This window comes from Xiphophorus hellerii, chromosome 21 (genome assembly GCF_003331165.1).
Source record: "Xiphophorus hellerii strain 12219 chromosome 21, Xiphophorus_hellerii-4.1, whole genome shotgun sequence".
NCBI lineage: Eukaryota > Metazoa > Chordata > Actinopteri > Cyprinodontiformes > Poeciliidae > Xiphophorus > Xiphophorus hellerii.
This window is the reverse complement of record NC_045692.1, coordinates 10,613,767-10,629,708: the sequence shown is the minus strand read 5'-3', so window position 1 is coordinate 10,629,708 and position 15,942 is coordinate 10,613,767. Positions and strand designations below refer to the sequence as shown.

The window sequence follows — 15,942 nt, the reverse complement described above, 5'->3', positions numbered from 1 at the left end:
ATAATTTCCTTGAAGTTGACCTTTGGTAAATTATTTTATATTATACTTTTTTTTTTTTACCAAAGGGTGATCTTTATAATTGAACTTGAGACACACATACTGTTCTGGGTCAAATTGACCCGCTGATTAAAATCAAGATAAATGAGTCATGCAGAGAGTATTTATGTTTTTCTCCACTTCTGCTGAGTGTCCACTCAGTGTGGGTGGAGTTTGTCCACAGGAACAGAAAAGATTCCCGTCAAAGGTTGTGTGAACACCTGCTTTCTCGCAGTTTCCTAGTGAAGTAAAGAGAATAGTGAGAAAGTGGGCTTGTGTGTGTGTGGTTGCGTGTGGGTGTGTGTGTGAGTGTGTGTGTGGTGAAATATGGTTCATAACTGCAAGGAAACATATAGAATTGGACATTATAAAATCTTTTTTTGCACTTTAACCTGACTGCCGGGTCAAATTGACCCGAACAGTATCGATGTAAAAAGTAGACCTAGGGTTTGGTACAAATGTGTAAAATGAATAAATTTTCAACTTATGTCTAGAGTGCACCTATTAAGACAAATAGAAAACGTTTCATGCAAAAAAAATGCTTCTATTTATTTTTTTTTAATTTGTAAATTTTAAAACGGGTCAATTTGACCCGGAACATAACAGGAGGGTTAAAGGTCTGTTTGTTTCTCAGTAATACTCCTTGTTTTCCAAAGTTTTATTTCACTGAAATTGTATTTAATACACCAGAAAAATGTTGTGCTTACAATTTTTTATATCCTTCTTTTGATTTGTTGGCATTCAGTGTTGATTTGGAAAGATAAGACATTTGCAAAGTCTACGGTATGAAGGCTATGGCCCAAACAAGCCAAGTCTGGCTAGATGTAAAACGTTTTCTAAGAGCCAAAATTCTTAATCATTTTCTTCCTTTGACATTTCACAAGAAATTTATTAATTAATCTTATTGAATTTTTTAAACCAAGCGATAGATGTACTTTCTCAGCATGATATAGCTTGATGCTGTCACGGAGTAGTTTGCCCCCTCTTGGTGTGTATGACGTTAGAGAGAAAGCTTCAGAGACACTTTTGGGGGTTTCTGAAGTCACAAGCAATTTTGTATTCTGGATATCAAAACATGGAAGTCTTTCTTAATTAAATTTGCTGTAGGCGGCAATGCGCATGGGACTTGTGTAAGAAGTTTTGATGGGTTGATGGCTATGTGTGATGGACAGATCTCAGATCTCTTCATGTTGGATTGTAAACACGCTTGTAGCAAGTTTATCTTTTCCTGCTTCAAATAGTATGTATTTTTAATTCCGTTTATGTGATAAGCAGATGTCACGCTGCACACGAGCATGTCTTATGGCGTGTCACTCTCCTGATGGTTGTTCACCTGGAGGCATCATAGCCATCTTGAAATACACATTCTACCACAAATAAACACGGCTGATTCTCAGGTCTTCTGATGTGGGGCCCCTCGGGCCCCAACTCTTTACCTGTGGGAGAGGTGAAGCAGCAGGGAGCACAGGAGTGATACAGGCTGCCAAAGATGATCAAAGGGAAACTCAAGAGTGTGATGTTGTTAAGTCGGATCAAGCGGCTTATCTCAATCATGCACCCCCTCTCTCGTCTAGACCATCAGTCATCCACTCATTCACTTGCTCACTAAATCAGTCCCCCATTTACCTACTCTACGATGCTTTATCGACTCATTGTGCAACACCACAAACAAGGAGTTCAATAACGCAATCAGTGAAGGTGGTTATTGCAGCGAAGCAAACAAAAATGTGCCTGTGTTGATTACAAGTGCCTCGGTTTATCATTTATTGATACTAATAACCTTGTTGAAGTCTGAGAACGTCACCCCACCTGCAAGCTGTGCCAGTCATCTGAAGTGATAAGTTGCTGGGAACAAAAGCAGATGTTCTTCCTGCATAACATGCTTGAAAACATGCCGAGTGGCATTAATAAATGTATTGGGAGTTTGAAAAGAGAATCTTTGGAAGGATTGACAGCAAACCGCAGCTAAAGCTCTAATTCCAGCAAGCCTGCCGGAGCAAGAATGAGTTAGTGGAATTGGGTCATCTCGAATAAGAAAGACCGAAAGAACCCTGCTGGCTTTGCAAAGCAACGGAGTGGAGCTAGAAAGAAAGAAAATGAAATATTTGTGCAGGAGATCAATCAAGCGTGGGGAACAGTGTAGAAATCATGGTGGATCTGGAGGCAAGGTGACAGATGGAGGGGCAGAGAGGTGAACCAAAAGATGAAAGGACATCACACATAATGCTAAGGACTGGGATCTTTTTGTGACTGTTTGCCCTCTCGTGTTCTGTGCTTAAGCCCCCACTTGACAGGTTTTAATCTTCCACCGAACCTCATCAATACAGACCTGCTCCACAGTCACCATGTTGTTGTGTACACTTACCTTTTCTGCAACTCAACAGCAGCATAAATAAAAGCACTTAAAGGACTCAGCAGAGTGTGAGGAAGTGTATTATCTATCATTCAACTGTGAGTGACAGGAGTAGCTGGTTCTTAAACCTGCTGGGAAGGGATTACAATGGGTAGTTTACTTACAAGGTCATCTTTCTTGACTGGAGCTGCATTTCCAGCATAGCTCCATGTCATATTGTCGTCAGGAGTTTTATAATTAAAAGAATTATAATTGGAAAGTATTTTTTTAGTGTTACTAAATAGTTTTTACCTCCAACTGCCCTTTGATGTCAAACAGGAAGGTGCCAACAGATCTCTAAAACCCTTTATGCTGCAAAGTCAAGCCTCTGAGGAACATTCTAGCATGTAACACTTGTAGATGTCTGTCATATGGTAGCAGTGCTTACCTGGGTAGTCTGTGTCAAAAGGAAATCCACATAGACACTTGGATGTCTATGGTGACACTAGGTGGCACAAAAAGAAATTTCTCCTACATTTCTCAACAGTTTTAATCTCCCTTCTAATGGTTATTATCCTCAGTTTTGAATTTCTGTTGTGCATGCTTAACTCAAATGTTGTGTGAAACAGAAATAGAAGAACTACTCCAAAACAACCAACAGCACATTTTTCCAGTGAGAGAATGACAGTAATTGCATTTTACCGCCTGTGGATGGAGTGCAGATGGAGAAATGATGTTTCTCAAGTTCAGATTACCCACTTTAGCCATTTAATGTAATAAAAACAAACGGGACATTAAGATATCTAGAAAGACAAAAGCTCCCACAAGTCTTGTGGAAAGTTTAAGAGAACATTAAGCAGATGTTTTATGAATATTTGTCTGGCTTAACGGTCTGTTTAGAACAGCTATGTCAAATTAGAAGACCACTTTTCAACCACACCCTACTTTGTTTTCTCATAGTATAACATTACTAAATTGAAAGGGTATCTTAAACAGAACATACTGATGTAAGCCTTCCTCCTCAATTTGTAAAAAACACACTGATAAAACGAATTCAGAATCGAACTTGAGCTGGGAGAAGATTCCCAATAGATGTATGTCCTAGTGTAAAAATACCAATGGTATATAAATACTATGGTATCATAGTGGTTATATAATGATCTAATTTCTTTTATAGAAAAAAAGAGCAATAAGTATTTCTACTGCTTGTACAATAATAGAGAATACAGATTACTACAGTTATATTTTGATCTGCATTCATAGACTTAAGTAAAAAATATAGTACATCAGCAGAATATAGTCATCACACAGACTATACCATAAAAATGCCCTTTATTTTAGGCCAAAGGATTGTTTAAACCCACCATATGTATTCAAAGACAGAGGTTGAAAACTCAAAAGGATCAAAAAGACTTTCTTTGCTGCTATAAACTTAGCATCAGGCTGACTCTGTTGCTCTTTTACAGCTGATATGAACTGCAGAGAGGTCTTGACATGTCAGGGAAAATATGGTTTATTTTTTACACGTCTCATATATCTCTGTGCTTCCACTGATATAATCAATACAGCCCTTACAGATACTACAAATAGTCAACTTTAAGGTTTCTCTCCACAGTAGCAATAGGGTTTTTGAGTGTTGGACAGCCATTTCTGGATTTGTTCATAAATTTTATGCTGACCACACTGACCTTTCAAGCCTAACTTTTCAAAAAATAAAAAAAGGCACTGTTGCCTTTTCCTTCTCCATAGATCCATAGCTAAACCACAAAAAATTAGAAAAGATTCACTTTATTAAACTAAAAATAAAGTAGTTTATTAAAAGTGAATCTTTTATTAAACATTTTGCACAATATCTGATAAGTAAAGAGTTACCTTCTTTTTTGCCCCTTCTCTATCTTGCATATAGCTCACAGACTCTAGCAGCATGACACAGAGAAAGTTCTCAAACAAAAATCCCTGCAAACTAATTTGTAACAATGAAATTTTTGCTGCTAAACCTGCTTTTTGTAATGTGCAGGTTGTAACTCTGATGTCAAACAAAGAATGAACCTGTGATAAGCTGATAGAAAACTCCTGACGCTGAGAAACTACTTGAATTCATAAAGTGGCATGAATCAAGGCAATTCAACACTTGTTAGAATATTGAAATTCTCCATTCAAGTTTTTTTTTTTCCTTTTTATTTTAGACCTATAGAGTTTTGCAAACTGTAATTATTTACTTAGGGTCAGAGTCTCAGAATATGTTGGGTTTGGATTTTAGTTTTAAGCATATAGTCATTATATTGCCACAAACTGTTTAAAATACAAAAACAAAACATGCTTATCTTCTAGGACCTTCAACAATTTTCAAGTTGTTGGATAAGTGTTTGTGTGTGTTGGCGTGTCCATGTGCACAAACGTATAAACAACTTATGAGTGATAGCTTTATGTTTTGTCGTCAGGCTTCAAAGAAAAATTTCCTGTTTTCTTGAGAAGTTGTCATTTGAATTCTGTTCAGCCTTTTCTTTCTGTAAGAGATAATGACTTATTTACATACATTCCAATCATTGCTTGACACAAAACGTAGACACAGAGTAGTGATTGCTTTTAACAGCTTTTTCTTGGCTATGAGTGTTTGTCGCAGTCAGCTTGACTTCTCACCCCTCTACCCATTCCCCCTAGAATGAATAATCATTCTCTTCATTAAATCTACTATCATAAACCAGAAATATATCCTAAACCTATGTTAGGAATATTGAGTTATGTAATTTTGGTGTGAAGAGGAATATAAATTTCCTAACATATTTTAAAGAGTAATTATGCCTTCAGTGTGATATTATTTGCGTGGAATGTGTGAAGTTTAGCAGTAACTCCGAGATCTTGTTTTTCCCTTCTTATGTTTTGTAATAAGAGCACTTGCTGGTTAATTGGATTACTTATATTTATAATTTATTTAAATTTGGAAACAAAATATGTTCTTCTTGAAGTGTGATTTTTATTCCTGTCACCAGGAAGCGTCTCCCCTGTGTTATTTTGATAATTAAATATGCCAGCTTGAGATGACTTAATTATCACCTCAAATTACATTCAGTCAATGTAGGTTTTATAAAATAAAGTTAAAAATAAATAAATTATAATCAAACATATCTAAACACGTATATATGTAGAAGGCAGAGTTATATCAGGGCTTTGGGATGGACCCAACTGGCAAAAATGGAACAAACGTACAAGTGTTGCCCGTCTCTTTGGTGCATTCATAACTTAATTTTGAACAAGGTGCAAGCGGAGAACATCATCTGATTCTTTGAAGTTTCCCCGAGTGTGCACAACAGCAGCCCCGAACAGAAAGGGGGCCTTAAAAAATAGGCTTTCTACTCAATTTGAGAAGAACAGAAGCCATGAAAGAGCATGCATTTGCAAATAGTTTGCATCTAATTTAGTTAATCATGAATAACATTTCAGAAGTTGAAAATAACTGCCAGCTTGGACTGCTTTTAATCATTTTGCAGCATTTGCACTTTAGCTAATTTAAACCTTATTTGAACCCAATACATTTACTGATTGGAATGGAATTAAGTTTATTTATTCAGCTAAAAAGTCTTCATTGCTGATGTTGGTTTTAAAGGAGCTGCATTTAAATTGTGCATTGTTATGCCATTCTTTTATTAAATTGATTTATTTAAAAGCCACAAGTAGAGTTTGGAAAGAAACCTTTTATAGGAATATAAAGCAAACAGTCGTGAATTAGGTGTGAGACGAGAATGTTGGCCCATTTTACATTGAGATTCTGAAGTTCAATACATAAAATATGTCTAAAAATTATTTGTTTTAATTATTGATGGCTTTATTCCATGAAAAGCTCATCTCTGTTACAATATATTCAGTTTAATTAACTTTATTTACATAGTTCACAACAAATGTCATAAATTTATAAAAAAGTTATTTCAATTCGATCAGACATGCATTCCAATTAATTGTAGTTGTCATTACATTTAGTTTATTATTCAAAGTTATACTATGTCTTTCCTTTATGCATCAGAATATAAAGGGAGACAAAGTTTTGTTAACAAAAACCCTTTGATCCTTAATGTCTTATTTTATTGCATAAACCTATTTAGATACAATGTCTGTTAAACATTTGGTCTGATATTTTGATTAAGTATACCATGTTACAGTAAAATCGCATTGCAAGCTACAATGGCAGCGCAGTTAGCAAAAAAAAAAAAATATATATATATATACAGTATATATACAGTATATACTGTGTATATATATATATATATATATATATATATATATATATATATATATATATATATATATATGGATATATATATATATATATATATATATATATATATATATATATGGATATGTGTGTGTGTGTGTGTGTGTAAATAGTATACATAGTTATTTCCTTTTAAGGTTGATGCAAAGACAGCAGTTAACACTGATGCAGCTGTTTAAATCAAACCTGCATTGCATATGTTGCTGTTTTTTTGTTTGTTTTGTTTTTTTTCACAATAGCTGTATCTTTTCAACACTGTCCAATCAATTGTTTATGTAGTTTTTGAAGCTTGTTTTTTTATTATATAATTTTTAACATTTAATATGCCATCTAATGCTGTGGAATCTGACTCACTTTATTTTTGTTGTTCTTTTGGAATTTGTCTGAGCATTGCACAGTTTGACCGCAGGATGAACTTTCTTGTAGTTTCAGTCCAGGGAAAATGGCACACAGTCTTCTTTTTTTCCCCCTCTTTCAATCTTCCTTGGTGTGGAATTATGGACTCTAAAATGTGGGAAGATCCTTGTGACCCTTCTCAGTTTAACAGGCAACATAAATTGCTTCTTTTGAGATGAATGCTGATGTCCTCTCTACTGTCTGCTACACCAGAAATCTGTTAGAAGTTTTTTTCTTCAAATAGGCGTGGCAACCCCCAATGGTAATCTGTTAATCGAGTACATTTGAATAACAGCAGCTGGCTAATTTGTTAACATGCAATATCTAGCTGCTGTTTTTGTCTTTTTAATTATAGTTCATGCTAATGCAAATATTTAATCATACATTCTTTTCTCCTTTCAGCTTTTGTAATTGTATTCTGTCTGGATTTTTAGGGTTGGGATGATGCCAATATTTTATCTCACAGTACTTAATGGTGTGTATAAATAAAATTTTCTTCATTTTATGCAACCCTACTTTTTCCTTTCAAGTGAGGCTTCTGTTGAGGTTCAAAGGTTATTGATCATCAAAGGGATGGGGGCTTCGCATGGTTGGCTTTTAGGAAGAAGAACTTTGTGTGCTCAGTGTTTTCTCCAAAATCATGCATGGATTTTCTCCAGTTACTCTGGCATCCTGGCACAGTCCAGATCAAGCATGTTAAATTAACAAGTGGGAGTGAGTGTATGTGTTCATGGCTCACCCTATGACACACTGGCGACAAGTTTGTGTTGTACCCAGCCTCTCCTTAGAGAATGTTTGGCTAGGCTCTGGCCAACAAAAAAAGGTAAAATATGATAATTAATTATTTTTAAAAATTCAATGCAGTCACTGCACTTTTTAACTACATGTGCATTGTCTCAAGAAACCACATATCTTGAGGACACAATCACTCAAAGGCCACCTGAGGTTAAAACCAATTTAAAAGACAAAGAATACCACTGTTAGCTTTGAAATGACTAAAAATGAGAGGCGTTTTGTATTTTAACAATAATTACACTGAGGTTTACAGCAGTTTCTCATTGAGTCACACAAGTTGACAGGCTGTATGGTTGTTTGTCTTTTTTTCTTTAGCTCTCTTGAGGGCATGTGCTGATGGAGGTGCCAATCAACTTTATAACATCACCGCTGGAGATCGTGACAAGTGAGTTAGCCTTAGTTTCACATTTGAATAAGTTAATTAGTGTTTTGACTTGCATGCCTAACTTTGTGCATAATAGTGTGTTTTGGAAAACTGCCAGGAGACAGAGATGCTTTTCTCTCAACATGAAAACCTGAACAGCAGCAGCTCACAAACCACATTGTGCATCTAAAACTGTTATCTGGCTGCATGTCTATGATTGTTTAATGGATTTCTGTGCTGCAGGTGAATACATGTGCCCTGTTTGTGCGTGAGTGCAGGGTGTGTTTCTGATAAAGTAGCACAGGTTGGCAATTTGCAGCAGCATTTTTTTTTTATGGCTAATGGAGGGCTGCTGTCAGGACAGAGATGGATCTGGGGATCACTGGGTCCCTGAAGTGTCGAGACTTTCACATTAACACCCAGAGTGTGAGCATGGAGTGTGTGTGCTTTTCATCAGGGTGCGAATGGGATGTTGTTAGATGTGTCTGTGTTTGTCTCACTGTGTACATGTCCTTGCAATTCTACAGCTGTAACAACCACTTGAAGCTGTTGACTTTGGAGGTAAGGACATGTTTGCCAAGTGTCATTATTTAGTACAATTATGTCCTTTTCTTTATTAAACAAATTTATGTAATCATTGAATCTGCAGCGGAAATTTAAAGCTCTGAAATGTTCTTGATAGAATATTGTAAAATCTGAATATGTGTAGGCATATACTAAAATAATTATCAGCCTTCTACACATTTTTTATAGTATGTTCACCGATATATAAGTAGTTAAAATTACAAAAGTATACAAGTTAACCATGTAGTCAGTACTTAAGGATTTTAACAAGAAATGTTGAAGGCTAAAAGTTTAACATGATAAATGGAGAAATATAGTTATTGGAACTTTATTTGAAATCACAATTTTTCTTCAGCAATTTGACACAGAGTGCCATCAGACAATTGCTTTCTATAATAATTGTGTTCTAACCACGGAAAGTATAATTGCGTATTATAAAACTGAGAAAAGGCTTTTTCAGCTGGGGATTACGGCCAATTGTTTTGAATGACAATTATATTTGAGCAGTTTGAGGTAGAAAATGACTCTTGTTAAGATGATAGCAACTGCTTTATTATTAGTTATCAGCCAAAGCTTAACCAACATTTTTCAATCTTTTCATTTTCATTTTTAGTCAGCAACCAGATTTGGGGATTGTGGTTTATGTGAATAGCAATTAATATGTTTTTATTTCAAAGTATTTTTATTTTTGATAATCCAATCACTGTATAGATCCCTGTCAAATAGACAATGCCATTGTGATTCAGGATCCTGACAATTAGAATGCATACCCTGGATATTGTGAATGCCTGCGGTGAAAAAACAGGATTTCTGGTGATGAAAATTTGCCTTTAAATTTGAAACAAACTCCCAACTGTATTCTTAGAAATAAAATCACCAATACATTTAATATTTAGGGTCTTGTATTTAGGGATTGTACAAAAAAGCCATGTTTCCTAGAGAAGATCGGGACTTGCTTGGGGAGGACTGACAACATCCACTCAAAACACTGGAAAAAAGGCTTCAGCTGAGATTTGAACCGGAATTTTTGATGCTGTGAAGCGATAGTGGAAATCACCACAGTAGTGTGCACTTTTTACCTCTCAATCAAGAGGCCCAATTTAAGATCATTAGAGGTGCAATTATGTGAAGTTACTGGTCAGAAATCACTTTGTGCCTTGTGCTAATCTTAAAGAGAGGTCCACTTTAATTACCTGAAAGACCATTGTAATATATTTCTGGGTATTTTACTATGAAATGACTGTTTTGATGCATAATTTAAGTCGGTATATATCTGTATGTACTTTAGGTATGCTAAACAAAAAGGGTCACAGCATTTAGAGATTGCGTCTTCAACATTTTTACCTACATATATTAGGTATTTGTAGAAATATAGCTGCAGAGCTTTTCACATCAGTTTTACCTCTCTATAAGTCCCAACTTTATAAAGAAGTCTGTGTGCTGTAAGTTATTTCCATATGAGGAGAAAATAGGAGTAGTTTTGTTTTTTTTACAACCAAATACAAATTTACTGCATTACATACTTTTTAACCTTCCTTTAAAAGAAGCAAATGATGGAAAACCTTATGGGGAAAATAGTAATGGACTTTATTAGTGAAGTGTGGATAGGTGCGTATTTGACCCCATGGTTGTCTGTTTGTGGATATTCAAGTTGGAACAAAAACAATGAGGATAATAAAAATTCTTGCTCAGTCTCCACAGAGTCTTCTGCTGTCACCAGAACAGAGTGGGTGGACGGCATCCCGCTGTTAAAAGAAAGGTGCCGCGTAATGTTCTGTCAAAACAACATTAATGGTAGACATTAGGGATGTAGAGTGGAGGGTGTGCTGTAGGCTAAGGCTTTCTGCTTTCACGATGAGTCAAGTGACAATGATTCCACTTCACATTGCGGTGGTGTTAAAAAAAATATGGCATATTTTTGAACCAGATAAAGACTGCACCCCACTTATTATTTAAGAAGTCTGGCTCAGTGTATATATAAAGGATAAAACATACTCATACTATGCGATTGAGATTATGGATTAGTGGTTTTCCTGTTGACACTTTTGCCTTCTTCTCAAGTTGTTGCTGTTTTTAACGTTGTTTAGGTGCTGCACAATTCTGTTCTTGAGTATTTACTCAGCCAAGATGTTTTTCATTTTTATTTTTTTTCATGTCTACTTAAAGATGTGCTTCTTTTCTAAATAACTTATTTCTTCAAGTTGTGAGTTCCCTCAAAGTATTGGAGTATGTGATTTTCTCTTATGAAAGCAAACTGGAAAAATTTTCAGCACTCTAATCTAGTATTGGAAACGGATCCACCTTTTAAAATGGGAATATAATTGTAACTTTATGAATTGGTATGCGTTGACAAAATTGAAAATAACAGCAATCTATGCCATGCACTTTTTTTAAAAATAGAAACCTCTTCAATTATTTTCACTTTTTTAGCAAAATGACTGTGTGACAGAAATGTAAAGCTAACTGCATGTACCGAACCTGAGCTAAATTTGCTTTTATTGAAGCTCATAACTTTTTCATTAGAGCTGCATCCCCAAGCACTCTTGTAAATGTCACTGAGTATTATCCGAGCTTCAAATGAAAATAGTATTTTGCCTAATTTGTGCATTTTATCTAATCTTCGGAGGATATAAGTCAAAAGATGGATGAGCATGGAGGAGATCTTTCCTGGATGTCAGAGGAGGTAATTGTATGCGGGCAGAGTCTATAGCATTTCCAGCTGTGGGCGTGTGTGTGCAGTTTGACGGAGTTGCAAACATAAGCGAATATGATTGTGTCAGTATTTGACTAAGCGCGAGTATGAGAGGAAGAGGCTTTCTGAGCACAGTTGTGTCAGCATATTATTGTGTATGTATCGGGGCTTGGAGCAGATAATGCTGTCAGCCTTAGCAAATGAAGTTGTCAAGCCCAAGGCTTCTTATTTCATGAGAGTTAGAGCTGAAGAAAAATCTCAGACTGACTTGCTTTTGGTTTGTCTTTGCACGGCATTTGCCATACATGTGTTGAATGACAAATATACTTTCTTTGTTTACCTATTACGCAGGGACCTGTAAACATTGTGTGGTGATGACTGAAGTTTTGAAAGAACCCTGCTTGCTGGGTTGTAAACTGTTGTTTTAGATGGGCATAAGAATTATGAAATTGTATTGGAATAATTATACAAGGTCATCCTCCTTCAAGACAGTAACCCTTTGAAATAGGCAAGATCAGGTTTCTGTCTGTGCACCTTGGATAAGGCTGCAGTGAAATAAGATACACATTTTTCACCAGAATTGAGGTAAAAACTATTCGATGCACATACTAATGCGTAGTAACTTACAAGTTCCAAGAATAACATGTTTTTGAACTGCATACATTTACGAAAGGGCTTAGTAAGTACCTTTCTAGAGCGATCATACCCATTAAGCGCCACAAACGTCAATTATAATTACCAACAGTAAGAAAAATCAATCTCTAATTCTACACTCATAGTTAAACTCCCTTGTGCATTGTTCAAACTCGCAACATTTGATCCGTCTGCACAAATTAGATATAGGATTTATGTGGTAAAATGTCTCCCGACTATTAGAAATGACTTAATAAAAACTAAGTTTGTCAGCATGTGTTCTGCTTCATAGAAAGTGTTGTACAACTGTAGTTGATGCTTCTCACTGATCCATCAACTGGCTGCAATTTTTCACATTCATCATTGTACGTTCTACCTTATTGGTTCAGTTGGTCCCTTAGATGAGGTATTATCTAAAAATAATATTAGTGTGACATTTTGCTTCCTACTGAAAACTCAAGTAAAATACTGTACCTTGTTGTGTCAAAGTAGTATTAGTCTCTTGAACATTTACTCTATATCAATGTATTTTTGTCTTGTTTAAAGAGGATTGCGATCTAGGGTTCCTATTTACAGTGAGTGTTTGTACTTACATTTTAACATCATGTGTTGTGCTATCCTTTTGTTTCATTTTCTGTGTTAAAATTACTAGTGTACAAAATCTAAAACACAATTATAACTCTTCTTTTCCAAATTATGACTAACAGATGCACCTAAAGAACATGATATATGAGATGCAACTGTAAGAGGGGAATATATTGACTGTGTGTGGTTATTAGATTCCATAAAGCAAGCAAAACAAAGAGTGACGCCACACCTCCTCTTATCTATTTGATTACCAAGGCGGTGTTGGAGGGAAAGCCTTATGATGAAACACTGCTGGGGCTAATTAGAAGAAATATCTAACAAATTATGAGTTCTGCCAAATGAATCGTCTCTGCCAAAGTCCAATCTAATAATGTACCATGAACACACATGAATACTAGCATCTATGTGAATGTTAAATTATTTATTCTTGGACTAAAAACAAACATAAGAACAATGAGTCCTGAAGGCGGGCATCAGAAAGAGTTCTGTTTGTTGTTGTTTTTTAAAGTGGAGTTGTGTGGGGTACTTGAGTGGTCAGTAGCTCAGCAGTTAAAGTAATCCTAGTTTTGAAAATAAGTGAATAACTCTCCTGAGGGAGGTAAGTTAAAAGCTTCTCAGCACAGGGACAAACGAAAGATGAAAATTTCATGATTCAACTTCTTTCAGTTTCAGATTATGTTTTTGAATCCCAAAATAACAACTGTAAGACTGTAGGATTGGATGACTATCAAAAAGACACAACATCTTTATTGGAAGAGTATGTTGTACAGAGGAAAATACATAGGAAAGCTCCAAAAATTATAAATGGACTTGATGATGTAACAGAAAGCACTCTGTCTACTTTTTACTTGTAAACAATTTACATTATAGTCAAACAAAAACTGAGTTATGTACCTTTAATATCTGTTCAGAAGCTTCAATAAGCATATAAAGCTTATAAGTATAATGTGAGGTTGGAATTTAGCAGCTTTGTTGACCATCACTATCATGTACAGAGCCAGAACAGGACAGTTCATCTATACACCAAAAGAAGTGAAATGGCATTTATGTGTTAATTTTGAGGGATCAGATTCCCAGGTTGATTACTGGGTACAGCTCTGTTTGAATCTCTCTGTTTAACTGATGTTTGAAGAAAGCTTAAAAATAAGATACTTTTTTTCACTGGCATACAATCCTTTCAATCAGAATTGAGTGACCATTTGGAGGTTCTTTTTTACCCACTGATGCTGTTCATTAGGGAAACTTCTGCTTCCTACTTCCTCTTTGCTCTCAAAACCTTAAAATTTTTCCGTCATTGTGGAGTATATTTCCATCCATTTATATCACCTCTGAGAGACAAGAATAGGGCATTCCTCTGGAGGAACCGAAAGATAGCTGTTTCCATTCTTCCATTTATGCCTCAACTCTCACTGCCTGACTAAGATGTTAGGAACAGGCAGGTATTTGGAAAAGCAATGCGATATGCTACCATATTAAAAAAACATTACTTGCAAGACTAAAAATGTTGTGCAATAGTAGGGAAAGTACATTATTATTTCTAATTTGCCTTCATGCCTGTAATTCACAGCAATTCATCTGAGCCAGAGAGCTAAATTTGTCCAACTGCTTTGGTTTAGGATTGTTTTGTGTATGAGCTGTAATTATGGTTTTCAAAGTGCTTCATCTACCACTTCATTGTCTTTTCTCTTTTGATTGGTGAAAATGGAGTGATAGGAGAGATGCAATCAGGCATATGTTTTCCATTATTGGAAAGGACATTACGAATGAAGTGTTTTTCACATAATACTTGAAAAAAATGACAGACTATATTTAAATTATGTGGACATACAGTTTGAACCAGAGGATTGCATATACTTTTCATTGGGATAAATACCTTTAATATTTTGGGGCTTTTAACAGTGAATTTGGATTTTGGTGGTCTGATTTTACAAAGTACCACTTTATTGATTTAGCAAATACAAAAGCATGGTGTGCAACTTTAAATTTATTATGGATTTTTGGTAATCCATGCAGGGTCAAAGACATGTACAGACAAGTTCAAACATCCCCATTAATGTTTGGTTAAAAGCCTCTTAAGTCGTGTCTTGTTAAGATACCCTGTTTTTGCAGTTTCACTGATGTTCGGAGATATGAGAAAATTAGTTATTAGACAAAAAATAGTTCAATCATTGGGAGAGAGTGGAGGATGGAATGAAAGAAAACTTTGAAAGATGAAGAAGTTTTGTTTTAGGGAAAATGAGGGAAAAAGTTAACAAGGAAGACGCAGGGGAAGAAATGGACAAATGCAGACTGATAGACAAATAGACACACACTCGCGTACATACACAGGCAAAGACAGACAAAGGTCACACTGCCATCCCCGCCACCGGTGCTCAGACAAACTGCTAGTAAAATGCTCTATTTCCCATCCAAATTAAACTGTCAGTTAATATTAATGTGAAAGTGAAGACTGTCAGCCACACAAGATGCATACACACAAACACATACGCAAACAGCTTTTACGCCCAAACACACTGACACAAATGCAGAATTTCGAATCTCGCCTGGTCAATTACTGGCAGCCGAATGTGGCATGCACGCAGGTCACAAAGAGGTCTGTGCGATATGAGTGTGTGTTGTGTTTCGTGTCTGTGTGCTTGTGCATAGCTTTGATCAAACCCAGTGACACATCTCTTCCCATCAGTCACATGAAGGTTATTTCTGAATGAAGATGCAGTTGTGGCACTCTATTTAATAAAACAAGTCAGAAAAACTGCCCGTGTGCGTATCTACATATTTGCTGCTATTTGTGCATATTATATAAGTGTGTGTGATCGCATTCTCTTTAAATGAGCCAATGTGTGAGAGAGATTTGCAGCTGCATCATGCGTTGCTTCAATTTTGGTGGAGTTGTATCTTTAAGCATGATTTTTTTTTGAGTGGGTTTATTTTGTGCACATGTGTGGCAGCTGATTACATGCAGTTCTGGTTGTGTTTGTCTTGGTGTATCTTGTTGGAGCAAATGGGAATGCAGAATAAGGGAGGTAGAGAATAATCCTCATGTATCTCTTTCTTCAACCGAGCGGAACATAGCTTTCGCGGCTTGCTGTGAAGCACTCACAAACAAACGCACACAAACAGAATACCCAGCCAACCGTAAAATCATAATGTCAGACCTGTTAATGCCTTCAGATAGCAGCAACTGTAGCCCTGCATGCTCTTACCCCATAACCATAAATGCACAAACATAAATGTAATAAACAGAGGCCTATCTCTCTTTTTTGACATAATATTCT

The 15,942-nt window shown here is 35.9% G+C and overlaps 1 protein-coding gene across 2 annotated transcripts in view; it reads left to right on the top strand.

The window, feature by feature from the left end:
- The window catches only part of tpk1 (thiamin pyrophosphokinase 1), a 72,231-nt gene that overhangs the window by 17,822 nt on the left and 38,467 nt on the right, over window positions 1-15,942 (top strand). For both annotated transcript variants that reach the window (XM_032551516.1, XM_032551515.1), the window contains exon 4: window positions 8,142-8,211. In XM_032551516.1, coding sequence (XP_032407407.1) covers window positions 8,142-8,211 — 70 coding nt within the window. The remainder of the gene's footprint in view (window positions 1-8,141; window positions 8,212-15,942) is intronic.